This window comes from Natrix helvetica (assembly GCF_964273705.1).
Source record: "Natrix helvetica genome assembly, chromosome: 11".
Lineage (NCBI taxonomy): Eukaryota > Metazoa > Chordata > Lepidosauria > Squamata > Natricidae > Natrix > Natrix helvetica.
This window is the reverse complement of record NC_138562.1, coordinates 6,520,522-6,542,329: the sequence shown is the minus strand read 5'-3', so window position 1 is coordinate 6,542,329 and position 21,808 is coordinate 6,520,522. Positions and strand designations below refer to the sequence as shown.

At 43.8% G+C, this 21,808-nt stretch overlaps 1 protein-coding gene across 1 annotated transcript in view; it reads right to left on the bottom strand.

Moving 5' to 3' along the window:
- CHRDL1 (chordin like 1) overlaps positions 1-21,808 on the bottom strand; it is a 45,442-nt gene that overhangs the window by 15,238 nt on the left and 8,396 nt on the right. The window contains exons 2-6 of the mRNA XM_081964006.1: positions 17,855-17,999; positions 11,792-11,904; positions 9,698-9,791; positions 5,270-5,412; positions 2,516-2,609 (exon numbers count right to left, since the gene is read on the bottom strand). Of these exons, the coding sequence (XP_081820132.1) occupies positions 2,516-2,609; positions 5,270-5,412; positions 9,698-9,791; positions 11,792-11,904; positions 17,855-17,951 (541 nt within the window). The 5' untranslated portion in view covers positions 17,952-17,999. The remainder of the gene's footprint in view (positions 1-2,515; positions 2,610-5,269; positions 5,413-9,697; positions 9,792-11,791; positions 11,905-17,854; positions 18,000-21,808) is intronic.

Below are 21,808 nucleotides of genomic sequence, written 5' to 3'. Positions count from 1 at the left end.
AAGAGGTAAATCTGTTTATACCCATTTTACTATGGGCTCATGGGTTTACTGTGGGCTGCTGGGGATTCGCAGGGATTGGGGAGAACCTCTATCTAAGATTCTGTGCAGTTCAGAGAACCCCCACATCCAGTGGTGGGTTTCAAAAATTTTTAGAACCTCTTCTGTAGGTGTGGCCTGCTTTGTGGGAGTAGCTTGCCGGCCATGTGACTGGGTGGGAGTGGCTTGCTGGCCATGTGACCGGGTGGGAGTGGCCAACTTGTAAAATGTGGTGAAACTCACTTAACAACGCTCTTCCTTAGCAACCAAAATGTTGGCTCAGAAACTCTAGCATTTGAAGCACACAAGTCTTAAAGCTGTCAAGTTACAAGACCCTTGCACCCCTAACCCTTTAGAAAAAAAACCCAGGGGTGTTCAAACTTGACAGCTTTAAGACTTGTGGACTTCAACTCCCAGAATTCCTCCTCCAGTCATGTTGGCTCAGGAACTCTGGCATTGAAGCATGCAAGTCTTAAAGCTGTCAAGTTACAAGACCCTTGCACCCCTAACCCTTTAGAAAAAAAACCCCAGGGGTGTTCAAACTTGACAGCTTTAAGACTTGTGGACTTCAAGTCCCAGAATTCCTCCTCCAATCATGTTGGCTCAGGAACTCTGGCATTGAAGTGTGCAAGTCTTAAAGCTGTCACGTTACAAGATCCTTGCACTCCTAACCCTTTAGAAAAAAAACCCCAGGGGTGTTCAAACTTGACAGCTTTAAGACTTGTGGACTTCAAGTCCCAGAATTCCCCCTCTCGCTCTTCATCTTGATGATGTGCAGACGGGTGGAGGGAGGGAGCTGGAACCGGCTTTAAACGGCACTAAAGATTTGTGGAACCTCTTCTATAAAAGAGGTTAGAACTGGCAGGAGCCCACCCCTGCCCATATCTCACTCCTGGCTGACCCCGCCCACACTGACCCCCTCCCAGGAGTCCCCACGTGGCCCATTTTGGATGCAGGTAAGTGCAGGGCAAGGGTGGAGCAAGGGTGGGTTTGTGCGTCTGCACTTGATCCTCCGTGCATGCCCTGAGCTTAACTGCAGGGCACGTGTGTGCAGTGCAATAAAATTGTTCTGCGCATGCACAGAAGCAAAAAACAAGATGCAGAACCGGTTCGGGGGCTTGGCAGGCCTGGGTCGCTGCCGGTTCCAGCCACCCAGGCTGTCAAACCACTACCGGTTCAGCTGGGTGAAAAACAGGCCTACCAGAAGTTCAGGAAGCGCCTCTGGAGCCTGGGGAGGTAGTTTTCACCCTCCAGGAAGCTCTAAAAAAAACCTCCGGAGCCTGGGGAGGGCAAAAACACCCCCCCTTGCCACAGTGGTGCAAGAGGCTAATTAGGCCACGCCTGCTCTGGCCACCCAGCAACCGGGCAGAGAACCCCTTGCTAAAATTTTTGAAGCCCACCCCTGGGTTCACTCCAGGGATGTGCGGTCAGGGGAGGCAGGGGAGGCAGAGCCTCACCTCTCTTCATGAAATAATAGTATATAATATTATATACTATATATATATAGTATATAATATATACTATATATAATATAATAATATTATATACATCTGTCCAGCCGCGCCCGGGAGCTGCGGAGGCAGAAATGTTGTCGGCGCTCCCGGATGACGAAGGCACGAAAGCGACTGGGGAACGACGAGAACCTTCCTGCCTCTGCTGGATTTCGCGTGCTCCTCGCGACTGCAATATGCAGTCGTGAGTAGCGCGCAAAGTCCGTCAGAGGCAGGAAGGTTCTCGTCGTTCCCCAGTCGCTTTCGAGGACTGCAGAGCGCGAGCCGGCGGAGCACGCTCAGGAAGGTGGGGAATGGGATCACGTGTGCTGGAGGCTGAGGCAGCCTGAGCCTCCAGCACACGTGGTCCCATTCCCCGCCTTCCTGATGATGTCACCAGCCTCACCAGCCATAAACCTCACCGCACGTCACTGGTTCACTCAAAATGTCCATAACCTCCTGATGGAAGCCCAATCAAATTTGCCTTTCGATAATATTGAAAGTTCAACAAACTTCTCATTCCCAATATGCAAGTTGACCTCTCAACATTCTCCAATGTGTGATGCAAGGCTTACATTGTTGTTCTTATTTTTCCATCACAAGGGATGGGGAAGTAATTTATTTTGGCTTTGACCAGGAAGTCAAGCTGCCATTCCCATTTTATTGGGAAATGCAGTTGTGGCTCAAAATTTATACAGTGTCCCTTTATTGACTGGCTTCCTCCCTAGCTCCTCTTTCCCTGTATTAGTGTTCGTAGGGAAAAGTGTATAAGCCGTTTACAGGGTCAGCATCTTGCCCCTAACAATCTGGGTCCTCATTTTATCGACCTCAGAAGGAAGGAAGGCTGAGTCAACCTTGAGCTGCTGAGGATGAAACTTCAGCCGCGGCCAAAGTCTGCCTGCAATATTGCACTTTAACCACTGTGCCCCCAGGCCTCCTAATCATGATAATGTGATAATGAAGGTTGGTGCTGGTAAGGATACTGTTACCTTTGCAAACTTGACAGCAAGAGTCAGATATGGACACTGGAGAAGTGCAAGTTAAGTTGGGACAGGTCTGCAAGCCACAGTACACCTTTGCTACCTGCAGGAAAGAATCAAACAAAAAACACAAGTGGGTTGTGATACTTGCAGATGCAGGGTTTCCGATGCTTACAATAAAGCAGGGGTGTCCAAACTTGGCAACTTTAAGACTTGTGGACTTCAACTCCCAGAATTCCCCAGCCAGCTGGCTGGGGAATTCTGGGAGTTGAAGTCCACAAGTCTTAAAGTTGCCAAGTTTGGACACCCCTGCAATAAAGCAATCCAAAGTCCATTCTTCTTTCCTTTCTTTTTTCTGGAAGCGTTTTAAGCTGCAGTGAAGGGTCACAGAATCAGCAGCCTCTGCAAAAGATCTGAATTCCCCAGAAGAGAATCTGTTTGACTTCATCAGCAGCAGAAATGAACAAAAATGAATCCTTTAAAATCTTGCGAGCCACAGGGCAAAAAAACAACAACAAATAACACTTAATAACAACAGAATAGCAGAGTCGGAAGGGACCTTGGAGGCCTTCTAGTCCAACCCCCTGCTCAAGCAGGAGACCCTCTATCATTCCAGACAAATGGCTGTCCAGTCTCTTCTTAAAAACCTCTAGCGATGGAGCTCTCACAATTTCTGGAGGGAAGCCGTCCAACTGATTAATTGCTCCGGGGATTAGTAGTAGTATAGCCTTTATTGCCATTGTACAAAATAAATACAATGAAATTGGTTTTAGACTCGCTGGTGCATTCCATGACAACAAATATAAACAACATAAATTCTGAAAAGAATAATCCCTATACAAGTAATTACGGGGGGGGGGGGGTAAAGAAAAAAAAGAAAAAGAAAAACTAGGCATACCTTTCCGTGTATGCATGGAGTGATTTTGGTTGTGTTTAATCAGACAGCCCAAGGATAGAAACTATTTTTAAACCTAGAACAGCAATTATAGAACAGCAAAGTGAAGGTACTCAAGTGATCTATTCATATAGCTTTCAAACTATATTTGGGGAAGTTTGAAACCCCTTGGAAGTGAATCCAAGGTTCCAGGGTGGCAGAATGGCTTCTCTGAATTGGAGGGCCATTCCCTTCTAGAATGGCACAAGAGAAGTCCCTTGTTCCAAAATCAGAGCTAGAAGTATGCATAGATACTTATTCTTCTCTTGTGTCTTGATGGCCAAAGTGTGAATTGTTTGTTGACTTTGTTGTGTGAACTTTGTTGATGGCAATTGAATTGATTCATATCTTGGAGTTGAAGCCACAAATGTTTGAACCAAATCGACCAGGTTTTAGACATCAGGAAGGAATATAAATGCTTTTGTTCCCTACTACTCAGTCAGAACCAAACAAGCTTCTTGGATGAGGTGAAATGCCTTCAAAGAAAAACAAGAAAGTCCACTTGCATCTTGAAAAAGTACCTTTGAGATTCTTCTATTATCTGTCTGTCTGTCTGTCTGCCTGCCTGCCTGCCTGCCTGCCTGTCTATCTATCATCTATCTATCATCTATCTATCTATCTATCTATCTATCTATCTATCTATCTATCTATCTATCTATCTATCATCTATCTATCTATCTACCTATCATCTATCTATCTATCTATCTATCTATCTATCTATCTATCTATCTATCTATCTATCATCTATCTATCTATCTATCTATCTATCTATCTACCTATCATCTATCTATCTATCTATCTATCTATCTATCTATCTATCTATCATCTATCTATCTATCTATCTATCTATCTATCTATCTATCTATCTATCATCTACCTACCTACCTACCTACATCTATCTATCTATCTATCTATCTATCTATCTATCTATCTATCTATCTATCTATCTATCTATCTATCTATCTATCATCTATCTATCTATCTATCTATCTATCATCTATCTATCTATCTATCTATCTATCTATCTATCATCTATCTATCTATCTATCTATCTATCTATCTATCTATCATCTATCTATCTATCTATCTATCTATCATCTACCTACCTACCTACCTACCTACCTACCTACCTACCTACCTACGGTATCTTCTATTATCTGCCTGCCTGCCTGCCTGCCTGCCTGAGAATCCTTTCAGTTCACAACATATAGAAAGATTTAACCATAGTTTCAATTTGGAAAATGTGACCATCCTAGACCGAGCCAAGTCCAAAAGTGCCAGGGAATTTCTAGAAGCCTGACTCTCTGACAAATCAGCCATCGACATACACATAGACATCAACAACAGCTATGCAAAAAAGAAACAATCACCCACCCCAAAAGGGAACAAGAAGGCCCAAGCACCTCTCCACCAGCAATCAGCACCCAGAAAACCGTAGAGTATCTCCAAGGTTAACATCAGACCAACTATCAAGTAAACAATACCCCAATCAAGAAACTGACAAAGAGCCATCAGTAAACAGCCTAACCAAAGAATCTCTAAGACCGCCCCCCCCCAACCCACCCACACAGACAGCCATGTCAACAGGTATAAACTGACATCAAACAGCACTCCTTACTACTGGTAGCACTGATGATGTTACCTAGTTAGGGTAATGAAACATCTGCAAGAGAATAAGCAGGCTCAGAGTGCACCAAGGCTCCCTGAAACCAATAGCATTTATCACAAAGTAATAACCAATCCAGAGAGCACCAAGGAGCCCACCCTACAAGTATTCTCTCCCATCAAAGCCAATTTGTGCCTGGCAGAAGCCACAAGGTTTCACTTACAAAGCAAATGCACTGCCAACACTGATTGGGTTGTCTGCCTTTGAAGACTCCTTCCATGCCGAACATCTCCCCGTGTCGGTAAATGGTCCCACTGTAATTGCAGGCCTTGCTAGTGGTTGTGATGTTTGAAGCAACGGGTTGATCTGGAAAAGGGAACAGCCGACGGGAAAAAAGCGTGAACACAACCAAGCGGCTGAAACAAGACAGATTGAAAAGGGTAAATATACATGTCCCGGGATAACGTTGCAGGATCCAGCCTGCTTGGTCACCAAGATGAGAGGTTTCATATTCAGAGCTTTTGGACCCCTCCCTCACAGCTCATCCTCGAGAAATTGGTCTCTACAGAAAGTGTGATTTGGGCTAGTCTATGCGTAGTGATTTAGGCTCAGAGGCTAAAACGCTGAGCTTATCGATCAGAAAGACCGGCAGTTCGGCAGTTCGAGTCCCTAGAACCGCGTAACTGTCCCATTACTTGTCCCAGCTTCTGCCAACCTAGCAGTTCGAAAGCACATTAAAAAATGCAAGTAGAAAAATAGGAACCACCTTTGGTGGAAGATAACAGTGTGCCGTGCGCCTTCGGCATTTAGTCATGCCGGACACATGACCACAGAGATGTCTTTGGACAGCACTGGCTCTTCGGCTTTGAAACGGGGATGAGCTCCGCCCCCTAGAGCCAGGAACGACTACAACGTATGTGCGAGGGGAACCTTTACCTTTTATGTGTAGTATTTATGTGGTGCCTGGTTGTGTGTGGCTTTTTATTTGTTGGGATGTTGATGGCGGGCTATTAAGTCATAGGCTGTTGTTTCCTTGTGCTGCCAAGTCCTTGGTTTCTAAGTAGCTGATAAGATGGAATAGCCCAAAGTACACATTCTGTAGAGAGATGTTCCCTGAGGATTGGCTCCAGCATGAAAGCTCAGAAGATTAAACCTCTGGTCCCGGCGACCGACCGATTGAATCCTGCAGATAAAAAGGTCTCCAAACTTCACGATAGATGGCTTTGCTAGTGGTTTTGCTAGGTCATTTTGGTGTCTACTTGGTAACTTTAAGACTTGTGGACTTCAACTCCCAGGATTCCCCAGTCAGCATCTCAATTCTGGGAGTTGAAGTCCACATCTCAAAGTTGCCAAGGTTGGACACCCCTTTTTTTAGACCATGATTTAAATATCTTAGGGGCATTTCTCCCTTAGCTTCTTCCAATATTTCTTTTCCTTGATCCTATACTGTCCTTTCCCCCACCCCCAATATTCTTTTTTTTATTCCATTTTTATTGAACATTTTTCATAGCAATAAACACTTGAACTTAGGGCGTTCAGAGAAAAAAATGGGTGCCATAACAAAGGCAAATTCTCAAGTCAACCATGGCATCTCCACAACCTCTGAAATCCCATGTCAAAGGCTAAATTCTTCATCAGTGTGTCAATGAAGATTCTCAATCATCTGGGTAGAGTTGTCTGAAGTTGCCTGAAGGTTGAACCATTGCAACTGGACTAATTTTTTTGTTGTTAGTTTGAGAGATGTTTCACTGCCCATCCAGGCAGCTGCAGAAGTCAGAGAAAGGCAGTTAGGCAGAGTTGTTGGAATGCACTAACTCCTGCCACACCCACCTCAGAGGGTTCCTCCCCAACATGCATTGCAAAATGTCAGTGAAGAGTCTCAATCTCCAAGTAGTCTGAAGGTTGTCTGAAGTTGTCTGAAGGTTGAATGATTGCAACTTGGACTAAGCTGCCCTGGTGGGCGGTGACAAATCTTTCAAACTAACAACAAAATTAGAATATATATATCGAACATAGAATAATAGAGTCAGAAGCAGGGGTGAAATCCAGCAGGTTCTGACAGGTTCTCGAGAACTGGTAGTGGAAATTTTAAGTGGTTCGGAGAACCGGCAAATGCAACCTCTGGCTGGCCCCAGAGTGGGGCGGGAATGGAGATTTTGCAATATTCTTTCCCCAAGAGTAGGGAGGGAATGGGGATTTTGCAGTATCCTTCCCCTGGAGTGGGGAGGGAATGGAGATTTTGCAATATTCTTTCCCCAAGAGTAGGGAGGGAATGGGGATTTTGCAGTATCCTTCCCCTGGAGTGGGGCGGGAATGGAGATTTTGCAATATTCTTTCCCCAAGAGTAGGGAGGGAATGGGGATTTTGCAGTATCCTTCCGCTGGAGTGGGGCGGGAATGGAGATTTTGCAATATTCTTTCCCCAAGAGTAGGGAGGGAATTGGGATTTTGGAATTGGGATATCCTCCCCCTGCAACGCCCACCAAGCCACACCCACAGAACAGGTAGTAAACATTTTTGAATTTCACCACTGGTCGGAAGGGACATTGGAGGTCTTCACGTCTAGCCCCCTGCTCAAGCAGGGGACCCTATACTGTTTCAGACAAATAGTTCTCCAGTCTCTTTGAAAGCTTGCAGTGATGGAGCACCCATAACCTCTGAAGACAAGTTGTTCCATTGCTTGATTGATGACTGATCATTATTAACCGATAATTCAGTTGGTTGATTAGTCCAGTTGCAACGATTCAACCTTCAGACAACCTTTCTACATCAATGAATTCTGAATCACATCTAGACTATAGATTGCTAGTTTCCGAATCCACATTCAACCGCCTCTGCCAAATCTTCCTTGCCTGCTTTCTGTTGCATTACATAATAGCTGCTCTCTGGGCAATGTTGATCCAATTGTTCCACCGTAATGTTGTACAACTGTGACTCTTTTGTAAGTGGGAATAAGCAAGATGATGAGAAGGTAGCCAAGAGCTTCAAGAATGGGGATTTTGCAGTATCCTTCCAAAATATCTTGCTTAATCTCTGTCATAACATGATCTCTTGAAATATTAAAAAAAATACCTATACACACCCATTTATTGTCAGTTTGTTGCTTAAATTCAAATCTAGAAAGCACACACGGATTCGGCTGAATTCATTAACTTCTTCGCATGCATAAGAATAGATGAATAAATGTACAATACCAACAGGTGGTTTTTCCAAGTAAACACAAGGCAGAAAAGCAAACACAAGCAGTTAGTTTCGTAACAGCAGACAAGCCCAGACAGACTGCTAGTTTACTTCTCAGAGCAGCAGACTGCTTAAGTTTCTGTTTCAATTCTCTGCACAGGCACAGATCTGTTTAAGCTCCCATTGGCTGACTTAGTTACCATGACTATTCATTGGCTGACCTTGTTCCCATGTCTCTCCCAGTCATGAATATTTTAACATTTATACAGTCACAAATGCCTACTGACTTGCTTATTTTTCTGGCTGACCTTGCCTGGTTATAAAGCAATGTTGGGTTGCAGCAAATGTGGTTGACAAGGCTGTTGGCTACCTCTTGCTGGGAAACCACCATTGTTTGTTTATCTGGGGAGAAGATGGGCTTTCAGCATACAGGTAGTTCTTGACTTACAACATTTCATTTGGTGACCGTTCAAAGTTATAATAGCACTTGAAAAAGTGACTTATGACTGTTTTTCACACATGCAACCATTGCATCATCCCCATGTCAAAATTCAGGTGCTTGGCAATGGACCCGTATTTATGACGGTTGCAGTGATCCCCTTTTGCAACCTTCTGACGAGGGAAGTCAATGGGGAAGCCAGATTCATTTAGCAACCATCTTATTAATTTAACAACCACAGTGATTGACTTAACAACTGTGGCAAGAAAAATCCTGTAGTGGGACAAAATAATTTAACAACTGTCTTGCTTAGTAATAGAAATTTTGGCCTCAATGCTGGTCGTAAGTCGAGGACTATCTGTACTGCAACAGCCAGCCAGATATTAAGAAGCACAGAAAAAAAGGATTAAAGGTAAAGGTTCCCCTTGCGCATCTCTGCTAGTTGTTCCCGACTCTAGGGGGCGGTGCTTATCTGCTTTTCAAAGCCGAAGAGCCAGCGCTGTCCAAAGACGTCACTGCGGTCATGTGGCTGGCATGCCTAAACACCGAAGGCGCATGGAACGCTGTTACCTTCCCACTAAAGGTGGTCCCTATTTTTTTACTTGCATGTATATGTGCTTTCGAACTGCTAGGTGGGCAGAAGCTGGGACAAGTAACGGGAGCTCACTCTGTTACGCGGCGCTAGGGATTCGAACCGCCGACCTTTCTGACTGACAAGCTCAGCGTCTTAGCCAACGAGCCACCGCATCCCTTCCCCCCAAAAAATGATTATCACATACCAAAAAGGAAGAGAAGGCAACAATGACTTGTCCTACATGAAGGGGGCACCACCCATTTAATGCTCCGTGATGAAGAAAATGTAAAACCTCTATAGACTCTAAGGGGAACAAGAGACTCTGTTCTCTGCCAATCACAAATGGGCTGGGTAATAATAGACTTTTGCTGCGTTATTTTTGGACAGGGCAATGATCAGTCTGGCATTTTCAGCAGCAAATATTCTAGACCACTTTGTTGCACTAGAGACACAGATTACCTGAACACTTTGGACAGCATTTTGTGGGTTCATATACTTGGTTGGAACACCGCAAGGTTGCACACTTGACTTTCATACACAGCACGTTCCTCCTCTGAAGAAATCAAAGTAAAGAAACAGAACTTCCGTAAATACATTTTGTCATGCCTGCAAGCCATCTTTTTCTTTTGGGTTTCAGGCCTGCCACACTTTCTACTGTCTACTTACTATTGTGGGAAAATGGGGGAGGGTTTTTTTTATACGGTGTTGGGTGATATGTAGCCATAACAACATTCTTCCTAGAAACTCAAGGTCATCTTTGTCTCTGCACCTGGCCGGAACTGGATGGGTAGAATCTGTCTTCGTGGCAGTGGGAGATTGGACCATGTGCTGAACTTGTGGGTGTTGGGGCAGGATCTTGAACTTTCAAGGGCGGGGGGGGGGGGGACCTGGAAGCTTTGAGATTCGGGTTTTCCCAGATGCGCCAACATGGTTCTCTTCATAAATTGGAACTTTGAGGAATCCTTTGCCTCAGATTCTGATTTAATTTTGGATGCTATTTGGAACCCCGACACATTTAGCATGCAAAGTGGCTGTTTTACTTGAGCATTGGTGGGGCATCAGAACAAAGAATTGCACCTCCAGTGCCAAAAATGCTTCTTTCTGCTGGTGGCTCCTGCTTCTGAAGACCCTTGCTCACTGGACATTGACTTTGATCGGCTTTGATAGGCTCGGTCATTCATGTTAAAATTGCTACCTCTCTGCGGTTAAATACAGGTGGTCCTCAACTTACGACCTTGTGAACTGAATCGCTGCAGTTGTAGCAACATGATTGTTAAGTAACATTGGATTCCCCGCCCCCCGCCCGGCCCGGTTGACTTGTCAGAATTTGCAAAAAGTGATCACATGACTCCGGGATGCTGTAACCATCGTAAATACGAACCAGTTGCCAAGCATCCAAATTCTGATTATGTGATATGAGGATGTTGCAATGGTTGTGTGAAAAACAGCCATGAATCACTTTTTTTTTCAGTGCTGTGGTAAGACCGAACAGTCACTAAACAAATGGTTGTAAGTCAAGGACTCTGCAATGGAAAAAAATGGTGAGAATGAATCAAATTCATACAGATTGGAACAATGAAAAGCCTCTTGATGGTGAACTGCACTCATCCCACTAGCTTGTGGGTTAAAGGAACTTATCTGTTGTGGTCCACCAGCGGCCTGCGGAGCTGGCAACAGTCAGACAGTGAGGAGGTTGGGGAGGAACATGGACCAATCTTGGAGTATGGGGAAGGCTCGGACGAGGGCTCTGCATCGGAGGCAGAGAGGGGGCCAGGACCCTCTGACAGTTATCAGCTGCCTCCGGAATCTCTGGAGTCTGACATCAGCGAGGCAGAAAAACAATGGGAGCTTGTTCCCAGTGCAAGGTAAGAAGGGCGACTTGGGAATAAGACTTGGAGATGATTGACCCTGCCCATAAGACATAAAGGAGGAGCAAAGGCACATGAGCCTTTAAAGGAAGCAATTAATTCATCTAGTCCAGTGGTTCTCAACCGTCCTAATGCCGCGACCCTTTAATACAGTTCCTCCTGTTGTGGTGACCCCCAACCATAAAATTATTTTATGTTTTCCGTATTTTTTCGAAAATATGTGTTTTCCAATGGTCTTAGGCGACCCCCGTGAAAGGGTCATTCGACCCCCAAAAGGGGTCACGACCCACAGGTTGAGAACCGTTGATCTAGTCGGTTCATGCTCTGAGAAGTCTTGTTGGACACTGTGCTGTGTTTGGCCTTGCAAAACTAATTGGCAATTAGGTCTCTGGCAGGGTCTCAAGGGAGATGAAGGTGGGTGCTTATTCAAATTACCCTGAAAAACTGTGGCAACTCAAGCAGACATCTGTCGGACTCTTCACAGACTGTTTGTGAAGCGTTATGGGCTGTGAATGACCATAATTCACAGCCGTTTAAATAAAAGGCGGTTTTGGGGACTAAGATTGTGATTTATGCTTTCTCAGGAAGCCTTGGTCAGAACAGGACTGAGTGGCCTCTTACTCCTCTGGAATGGACACGCTTCCCTCCTGGAAATCCACCTCTTCACTACATCCAATCCCATTACCTCTGTGCAGCGACACTCGAGACAGGGAACAATTCCATAGGGCTCAAGGTGAGGGTTCCATCTTTGTCCTATTTGATACTTCTTATCTTGAAACATGCAGTAAGTTTCTGAATCTGCCAAAAAGAAAAGAGAGAGAGAAATTGTGAACTGGTGACCAAGAGCAACGAGAGTCCTCGACTTAACAACACTTTGTTTAGTGGACCCTCCAAAGTTACAATGGCCTCCCTCTCAGAGGGAAAGGTAATTTAAAAAACACCAGACTGTGCAGAAACGAACAGATTGACATTGGCAATTAAAGAGAAGGAAGAATTGGAGTATTATAAGATAGGGGGATGTTTTTATCCCTGGATAGAAAAGAAATATAGAGGAAAAGAAACAGAAAATCGAATAATTTGGAAAAGAACGTAGAGGAGTTGAATTAAAAGACAATTGAAATTGAAATGTAAAGGTAAGATAAAAATAGGTTAAAAATTATGTAACTGTTCAATATGATGACACAAAGATTGTACTCAGATGACACACTGTAAGATTAATGATGGTAAGAGTGGTTATGGAAAAATAAAAAAAATACCTCTCAAAAAAAAAGGTTACAATGGCACTGAAAAAAATGACTTATGAATGTTTTTCATACTTATAACTGTTGCAGCATCCCCACAGGTACGTGAGCATGATCTAAATTCAAACATTTGGCAACTGGTTCATACTTACGACCGTTGCTATGTCCCAAGGTCAGGCCATCACCTTTTGCAAACTTCTGACAAGCAAAGTCAATGGGGAAGCCAGAATTCACTTAACAACTGTGTTATTAGTTTAACAACTGTAGTGATTCCCTTAATAACTGTGGTAAGAAAGGTTGTAAAATGGGGCACAACTCACTTAATAACTGTCTCATTTAGCAACAGAAAGTTTTGGCTCAATTGTGGTCGTAAGTTGAGGACTCCCTGTGTTTAATTTCTGTAGAAAAGGTGTACATCATTATTGTAGTTAACATAGATGGGACTGTTATTATTTTATGTCTAATCATGCTGGGATGTTTGCCTCCTTCATGAGACATTCAACTCTGTATCTTCTTACCAGATTTCTCCACTGATTGACTCATTAGCTTGATTATGAGATTTGCAAAATTCTGCCCGGTGTAAGCACCTCTTCTAGCAACATGTATGTTAAAAATTTAGTGAATCCTGATTCACTGAATTTTATAAAGTTAGTTCTCTTTTGACAAGTGTTAAGCCGAACGCCCCTAAATCCTGTTGGTATTGAGGTCACTCAAGATAGTTGGAAACACAGCTCCTTGCTTCGCATCTTGGCTTGCTCTTTAATCTCAGTTTGGCTGAAAGCGACCAAGTTTTCTGAATTTGATGGAATCTCTGGATGATTCTTAAACCTGTTCTGACCGAGGCTTCTTCCCAAGAGCATGAAGCAAACTCCTGATCCCGACAAAAATCCCTTTTATTAGTTTACTGTGAATGCTGCTCATTCACAGACAGCAAATATGTATGTGAATACGTACTGTATTTGTATTCACATACATATTTGTATGTGAATACAAATTCAGGGAGGATTTACAGTCACAGACCTTATCTGGCTTGGAGAGCTGCCAGGCCGATATCTGCAAAACTTGGCAAGGAGTCTCAGAGAGTCAAGAACCAATTAAGTGAACTAACTGTCTCCTGCAAACTCCACTCCCTTTTTGCTCCTCTTTTATTTCCTCTGGGAGGGGCCATTTATCGTCCACCTGTGGCCTTACTCCCAAGTCGACCCCTGTTCTTTAGCTGTTCCCTTTGTCTGGCAACTCTGCACATGCGCACACTGGGAACAGGCTCCAGCTGTTCGTCTGCCTCACTGATGTCTGACTCTGAAGGCAGCTGGTAACTGTCAGACGGTTCTGGCCCCCTCTCTGCCTCTGACACAGAGCCCTCATCAGAGCCTTTTGCAGACTCTAGGACTGGCCCGTCTTCCTCCCCAACCACCTCACTGTCCGAATCTGCTGCCAGCTCTGCTGGCTGCTGGCTGGCCACAAGAAAACCATATTTCAGTTTCCAAAACAAACTTGCCTTTCTCAGGCTATTTGAAAGCACCCAACTCATTCAAACTGGATCATGATTTAACTCCTTTTTGGGGTCTGCACAATAAACGGACTGGTAAAATAACAAAGAAGCTCAGTTCTAAGTTAAAAAAAAAACACTTATCCAGTGTTAATACTAGCCTAGTTCACATGTTATGCTGAAGCAGACACTAGGCTTTTAAGTGACCTGGTTAAATATGAAGGCAACCCTTTGTTTCCCCTGGGATTTGTTTCTGAGAAAACAAGCTGGTTTTATGACGAGTAACTTGGAGTTCATATAACGTTGGGACCATTGCAAATTAAACATGTAGCATCAACCTGGGCACCCATCATGGGTTCCTGCGCTCCACTTCTGAATTGAGGAGATCCATAACAAGAAGGTTGCTGAGATGAGCCCTTCAAATCTGGTCACCCCAAACAACTTTCCATCCTGCTTCGAGAAGAAAGAAAAATCCAAGGAAGGTTTGGCGGCTCATGCAAAAAAAAAAAAAAAAAAAAGAACCAAACCAGCTTTCATTTTGGATGAGTGCAGACTGAACAAAATGTTCATACCAGCGAAGCAATGAACTGGAAATGCCACACGGACTCCGTTGGCCCTGCTTGGAGCACAGCTATCTGCACACCTCAGCCGAATAAATAAGCTTATTTGGACCACGTCCATCTTTTCCCCTTCGGCTTGTTAAGAGTTGTTGGGATAAAGATAGAAAGTTATTTTCATTTGGTTCTTGAATTTGGTTACAAAACATGGAGTGAAACACAGGACGTGTGAAAAATGGGCAGCGAAAGCAATTCCTGTGATAAATATTGCTGCCCTGCTGAAAAATCTCCCTGCGTTTTTTTTGGTCTTCCATTTCATATTCCACTTATGGAAATTGTCTTTCGAGAACTACAGTTAATAGATTTGCAAACCGTTCGCTCTGCACTTCTGTCTTCGATGATGCTATGACTTTTCACTCAACTCTATAAACTTTTCATTTTATATTTACTCTTTCATGCAATTGATTCATTCATTAAGCTTAGTTTGGGGGTCACAGGACTAACCACAGCAGGCAACCTGCCACTTTGCCAAGGATTTTAAAATGGAATGAAATCTGGATACGGGCCGTCCTTAATTGACTATGGGGAGCAGTCCATATTCTCCTTCTTTCTTTCTATCTCCCTGCTCCTGCCTCATCCTCCGGCTCCCCCCCCTGTCCTTTGTTTAGATCCATGATGGTGAACCTATGGCACACGTGCCAGACGTGGCACGCAGAGCTGTCTTTCCGGGCACGCGAGCTGTTGCCCATTGCTCTTCACATGCGTGGGAGTGCCAGAAACTGGAGGAGCAGCCACCCAGTGCGCATGTGCATGCTGGGAAGATAATCTTCTGGTTTCCGGCACTCACATGTGCACTGGCCACCTGGTCTTCTGCTTTCTGGCGCATATGCGCCTAAGAAGACCAGCTGGCTGGTGTGCATTCGTATGCCGGAAACCGGAAGATCATTTTCCCAATGCGCGCATGCGCACAGGCGGCTGCCCTTTTGGTTTCCAGCACCCGCACGAGCGCTCTTGTTTCGGCACTCAGTGTTGAAAAGGTTTGCCAACACTGATCTAGATAAAGCTTTAAACTGCCAGATCCTTAAATCTTCTTGGCTTTGTCGTTGGCCAAACGTAAGTGATTATTGGTGCATGTTTCTGGTAGTAGCTGACATATCAGCAGATGAGCTGGGCTCTGTCCCTCCTCACATGCGTATAACGTGATGTTTGTCTGAAATGGTATATGGCTTCCTGCCAGAGCAGGGGGATGGACTAGAAGACCTCCAAGGTCCCTTCCAACTCTGTTATTCTGTTAAGAGCCTCCACTTGAGTATATTGGTTTTACGCTTAATGTACTCCAACCCTCAACCTAATTCAGGGCCCTCCAGTAGTAGAAGGGAGGTCAGATCCTTCAGCCACATCCTCTTTTAATATTATTCCTTGCCCAATAGTCTCCTTCCTCCATCTTTTCATTCAACTTCGTTCTTGTCCATGTATTTTTTCCCCTCTGGGTTCAACATGAATCCTTTTCCAATACTGAGCTTGTTGATCAGAACGGTCGACAGTTCAATGGTTCGAATTCCTAGTACAGGTCTCCTGCGTGAGCAGGGGGTTGGACTAGATGACCTCCAAGGTCCCTCTCAACTCTGTTACTGTCTGTGTATCCTGATCAAACGAGAGAAAACCATGAATGTGAAATAAAAGTAGAAAGAAAAACGGCATCGCTTTTGTCTGGATCCATGTGGGAGTAGACTCCAAATATCTGCAAGATCTCAAATTGCACTTCCTATTATAGGACTGCATGGTGTGTCTGAAAATCTTTCACGCACGGCAGTCTTTTCAGTACAGCTGGTCCTCATCTTATGATCACCATTGAGCCCAAAATCTACGTTGTTAAATTGGTTCAATTTGAGTTTTGCCCCATTTTTACGACTTTTCGCACCACGTTTGTGAAGTGAATATACTGCCGTTGTTAAAATTACTAACACGGTTGTTAAGTGAATCTGGTTTCCCCATTGAATTTGCTTGTCAGAAGGTCACAAAGGGGGATCTCATGACCCCCCAGGACACTGCAACCGTCATAAATGTGAGTCAATCATCAAGCAAAGGGTAAATCACGCGACCATAGACAGCGGTCGTAAGAGTGAAAAATGGTCGTAAGTCACTTTTGTCAGTGCCATTGTAACTTCAAATGGTCCCCACATGAACTGTTGCAAGTCGAGGACTATCTGGATTTCACAAAACGCCCTTTATTTGGTGCTTAAAATTCAGCCATCATTAAAATATTAGCTAATGAAGTCAGCTGGTTTTGTACTACAGGAAACCAAAAATTAGCTGGGACGTGGTAGCTCAGGGCCTAAGATGCTGAGCTTGTCGCTCAGATAGGTCGGCAATTCAGCGGTTCGAATCCCTAGCGCCGCGTAATGGCGTGAGCTCCAGTTACTTGTCCCAGCTTCTGCCAATCTAGCAGTTCGAAAGCACGAAAAAAATGCAAGTAGAAAAATAGGAACCAGCTTTGGTGGGAAGGGAAACAGCGTTCCGTGCGGCTTCAGCATTTAGTCATGCTGGCCACATGACCACGGAGACGTCTTCGGACAGCGCTGTCTCTTCGGTTTTGAAACGGAGATGAGCACCGCCCCCTAGAGTCGGGAACGACTAGCACATATATGCGAGGGGAAGCTTTAAAGCAAAAATTAGCTCTATTATCTGAATGCCTAGTCCAGATTTGTAATTCATTTAAGCCTGTTGGGTGAACCCAAGTTGAGTTGACATCTGGATAGCAATCGTTTTAAAAAAAAAAAATCACCCCCTCGACAGATTGTAAACAAGCCTGATTTTGCATTTATCCCAGCAGCTCACTTTGACCTAAATGGTATCCATTCATTATGTTATTAATTATTTTAATTAATACAGACTTTTGGGTTTTTTTGTTTTGTTTTGCAAAGGAGAAGATTTTCCATGGAAAAAAAAAAGACTTAACAGTGGAATATTTTGCAACGGGGGGTGGGGGCAAATGAAATTCAGAACATTTTTCCATTTCATTTGAGAACATGGGTTTGGAGAAAATATTCCATCTCACATTGCTGTGGCTGGATGGAGACCAAACATGTAGATAGTAGTGACAACGGTCTCGGCTACTTTTGGGTTGGGGGCAGTGTTTGGATATCCAGAACGAAATCTATTGCCCTTATTCTTTGTTAGGCTTTGGGGGTGGGGTGGGTAAGGTATGCAAAAGCATGCAAATAACCCTTTAACGTTAGTTTGAAGAAAGCAGCCCTTCCTCAATCACGACCATGTCTCTTGATTAAAATTCATTTCATTAATGATCATCAGAAGGACCGCTCCTGTGGATGATCTCCGCTCTCCAATTAGCTCACAAATCACATCCATGCATGTCGGCCCCAAAGGCTGATTCTGGATGCGCTCCCACAGCCAAGAGTTAATTACAGCTTCCCGACGTATGCCGCCAAAAGCATACTTACATTTTCCTGGTTCCGTTTTACTTTCCTCCGTGAAAATGAGGCAAAGCAAACAGATGCAAATCAAGCGGATGGGTTCCAGATTCCACATTTTCTTCATGGAGGAAAGGGAAATAGGAGATCCGTGGCGTAAAAAAGCGGTGTGGATCTAGGAGAAGAAACATATAGTCTTATTTAGAATGGAGCCTGCTCTCCACAGTGAATTCTTGCAAGAGAATTATTTCCCTTGCAAGAAGTGGGGAAAAAAATGAGTTTAACCGGGAAAATGGGACCAGAACTGGCTTTTGTTCTCCTGCAAAGTTCTAAAGAGGCATTTTGCCAGGTTGATATGTCTGCTTTGAGAGGGGTTCTGTGCTGCAACGTGTTTTGGAATACATTATGAGCATGCTTGCGCTTAATGCTGCCCCCACCCCCACCTAGGGACATTGGGGAGAAATTAATTTAATTGGCATTGAAATGGAAGGCTTGTCTAATTTTACTTTTGAGACAGAACCCCAATCGGTACGCAGCAAGCTCTGGTAATCTTCAGTTGCTCTCTACAGTATTTCTAATGTAATATGGAAATGACGATTGTGTTAAAAAGGAAAAGAAATCTGTAGAAAAAGCAAGTATTTGGGGAAATGATGAACAAAAGGCATCCCAATTGTTTGAAAACTGGGTATATGGACCATGAAGCCACAATATGCCTGCCTGGAGAAATCTGCATCACCAGAACATAGAATAACAGAGTCAGACGGGACCTTGGAGGTCATCTAGTCCAACCTGCTGCTCAGGCAGGAAACTCTAGAGCACTTCAGGCAAGTGGCTGTCCAGTCTCTTCTTGAAAGCTTCCAGTGATGGAGCCCCCACAACTTCTGGAGGCAAGCTGTTCCACTGGTTAATTGTTCTCACTGTTAGGAAGCTTCTCCTTAGTTCTAGGTTACTTCTCTCCTTGATAAGTTTCCATCCATTATTCCTTCTCTGGCCTTCAGGTGCTTTGGGAAATAGGTTGACCTTCTTCTTCTTCTTTGTGGTAGCCCCTCAAATATAGGAAGATTGCTATCATGTCACCGCTAGACTAGACATATCCAATTCTTGCAACTGTTCTTCATATGTTTTATACCCCAGCCTCCTAATCAACTTTGTTGCTCTTCTCTACACTCTTTCCTGAAGAAAATAAGAGGTCACTTTTATAAAATCAAAGAAAATGAAGCTGACATATTAGTTGGCTACAGTACCAGAGACAGTATTCCCAATTCCTTGTACCCAACCAACTGGGTAAAACTGGTGGCTGAATCTTATTTCAACTTTAGTAATTTAGTAGTAATAATTTAGTAATACTAAGCACCCATGGAGAACAGGGGATGATCAGATGGTCTCCATGGATCTACCCAAGCATCTGCCAGCTCAGTGTTTTTCAAATCTGGCAACTTTTAAGATATATGGACTTCAGCTCCCAAAATTTCATACAAATGTCCTTGGCTATAAGAAGTCCTTTTTTATTTTGTTTGGTGAATAAAATAAAAAAGGAGATGGGCTTACTTGATGCAGCTGCAGCTGCCAAAAAAGCCAACACAGTTCTAGGCTGCATAAATAGAGGGATATAATCAAGATCACATGAAGTGTAAATACCACTTTATAATGCCTTGGTAAGGCCACACTTGGAATACTGCATCCAGTTTTGGTTGCGACGGTGTAAAAAAAGATGTTGAGCCTCTAGAAAGAGTGCAGAGAAGAGCAACAAAGATGATTAGGGCATTGGAGGTTAAAAGATATGAAGAACGGTTGCAGCAGCTGGGTATGTCTAGACTAGAGAAGAGAAAAAACCAGGAGAGACATGATAGCAGTATCTAATATCTAATATCTCAGGGGTTGCCACAAAGAAGAGGGAGTCAAGCTATTCTCCAAAGCACCTGAGGGTAGAACAAGAAGCAATGGGTGGAAACTAATCAAGGAGAGAAGCAACCTAGAACTGAGGAGAAATTTCCTGACAGTTAGAACAATTAATCAGTGGAACAGCTTGCCTCCAGAAGTTGTGAATGCTCCAACACTGGAAGTTTTAAAGAAGATGTTTGTCTGAAGTGGTGTAGGGTTTCCTGCCTAACCCTCCAAGGTCCCTTCCATCTCTGTTATTCTGATTGGGTTAAAACAATGTGCAAACACAGAGATGTGGTTTTTGGGGGAATTCAGAGTTGTGTGTACCTCACCTGAGCCTCAGAACTGTATTTTTTAAAAGGAGAGCAAAAACAGAAGATCTAAAACAATCAGGAATTTCTCAGAAAATCCATAACTATTTGCCTCTTCTGGAAAACCGTTGGTTGTTCAACAAGCCTTTGTTCAAACAAATCATGGCTGGTCAGAGACCCCGCTCTTCAGTTTAAATATTCAGTCATTAAATAAAACCATATTTGTGAGATTCAGACATAATGCAAGATATAATTCCTAAGGTAACATTGCAATGGTTGGGTTTATTCAAAGCACTGAATTGAACTAAATAAATTCTATTATGGCTTAGTTGGTGGATAACCTCACCCCAAATCTAAACAATTGGAATTTTATTGTAATTTCAAAGGCAGAAATTTCAATTAAAAGTCCAACAAACATATCTTAAGGTGAACAAAGAAGCCATCCTTGTCTATGTTGAATCTTAGCCTCGACCCAAGCAGTGGTGGGTTTCAAAATATTTTAGAACCTCTTCTGTAGGTGTGGCCTGCTTTGTGGGAGTGGCTTGCCACCATGTGACTGGGTGGGCGTGGTCAACTTGTAAAATGTGGTGAAACTCACTTAACAACGCTCTTGCTTAGCAAACAAAATGTTGGCTCAGAAACTCTGGCATTTGAAGCATGCAAGTCTTAAAGCTGTCAAGTTACAAGACCCTTGCACCCCTAACCCTTTAGAAAAAAAACCATAGGAGTGTTCAAACTTGACAGCTTTAAGACTTGTGGACTTCAATTCCCAGAATTCCTCCTCTCGCTCTTCATCTTGATGATGTCCGGATGGGCGGGGGGAGGGAGCTGGAACCGGTTCTAAACGGCACTGAAGATTTGTGGAACCTCTTCTATAGAAGAGGTTAGAACTGGCAGGAACCCACCCCTGGACCCAAGTGTTACGAGCTTCAAGGACGATAATCTATGAGTACAGCCACAGGAAAGCAAGTTGAAAGCTAATTATTCAAGCAAATCTATTTTTAAAGGGCAATGCAGCAGCAGCTGCTTTGTTTTGAAATATCAGAAGCATCTTTTCATTCCAGTGGCTCTAAGGAAGGGTAGCCTGAGGTCAAAAAATGTTGTGAGAACCCACATATCCAGGACACACAGCTGGAGCGGCACATAACCTTTATTTAATTTGAAATATCCATTTTTTCAATAAAGAGCCATAATTAATTTTTAATAGGCAACATGCATTCTCTCCCTCGGCCCGGCTGGGGAAACCTATTTTTTAAAAAATTTCTGGGTCAGTTGTTACAACTATTTTGCTCTTTTGGATTCATATCCTCTTTCCTTTGAGATCCACTAAAATCCAGCCTATGCCTCTGCTTTAAAAATGGGATTGAAAGGACTAGAGCAGTGATGGCTAAACCTTTTTTCCCCGTTGCATGCTGAAAGCACGTGCGACGCCCCAACCCCCCCAGGTGCCCCCAGGTGCATGCCCACGTGACCTGCCCGCACTCCCCATGCCCCCCCCCACATGCTCATATTTATGATGGTTGCAGTATCCTCGGATCATGTGATCCTCTTTTGCAATAAGAAAAGTCAATGGGGAAGCCAGATTCCCTTAACAAAAATAGCAAGAGCCTTTCGTATTATCCCTGCGTTGTAAATAGGGTGAAGAACTGAAGATGGGTTGGAAAAAAAGCCATATTTTCTTTTGTTTCATTAAAAGAAAAAGTGTGCAAAAGAGTTTCCCATCCCCCAGAAATCAAAACCCTCCTTCTTGTCTCCAATGTGCAGCTCCTGGCTACAAGGAGCAATGGACTGA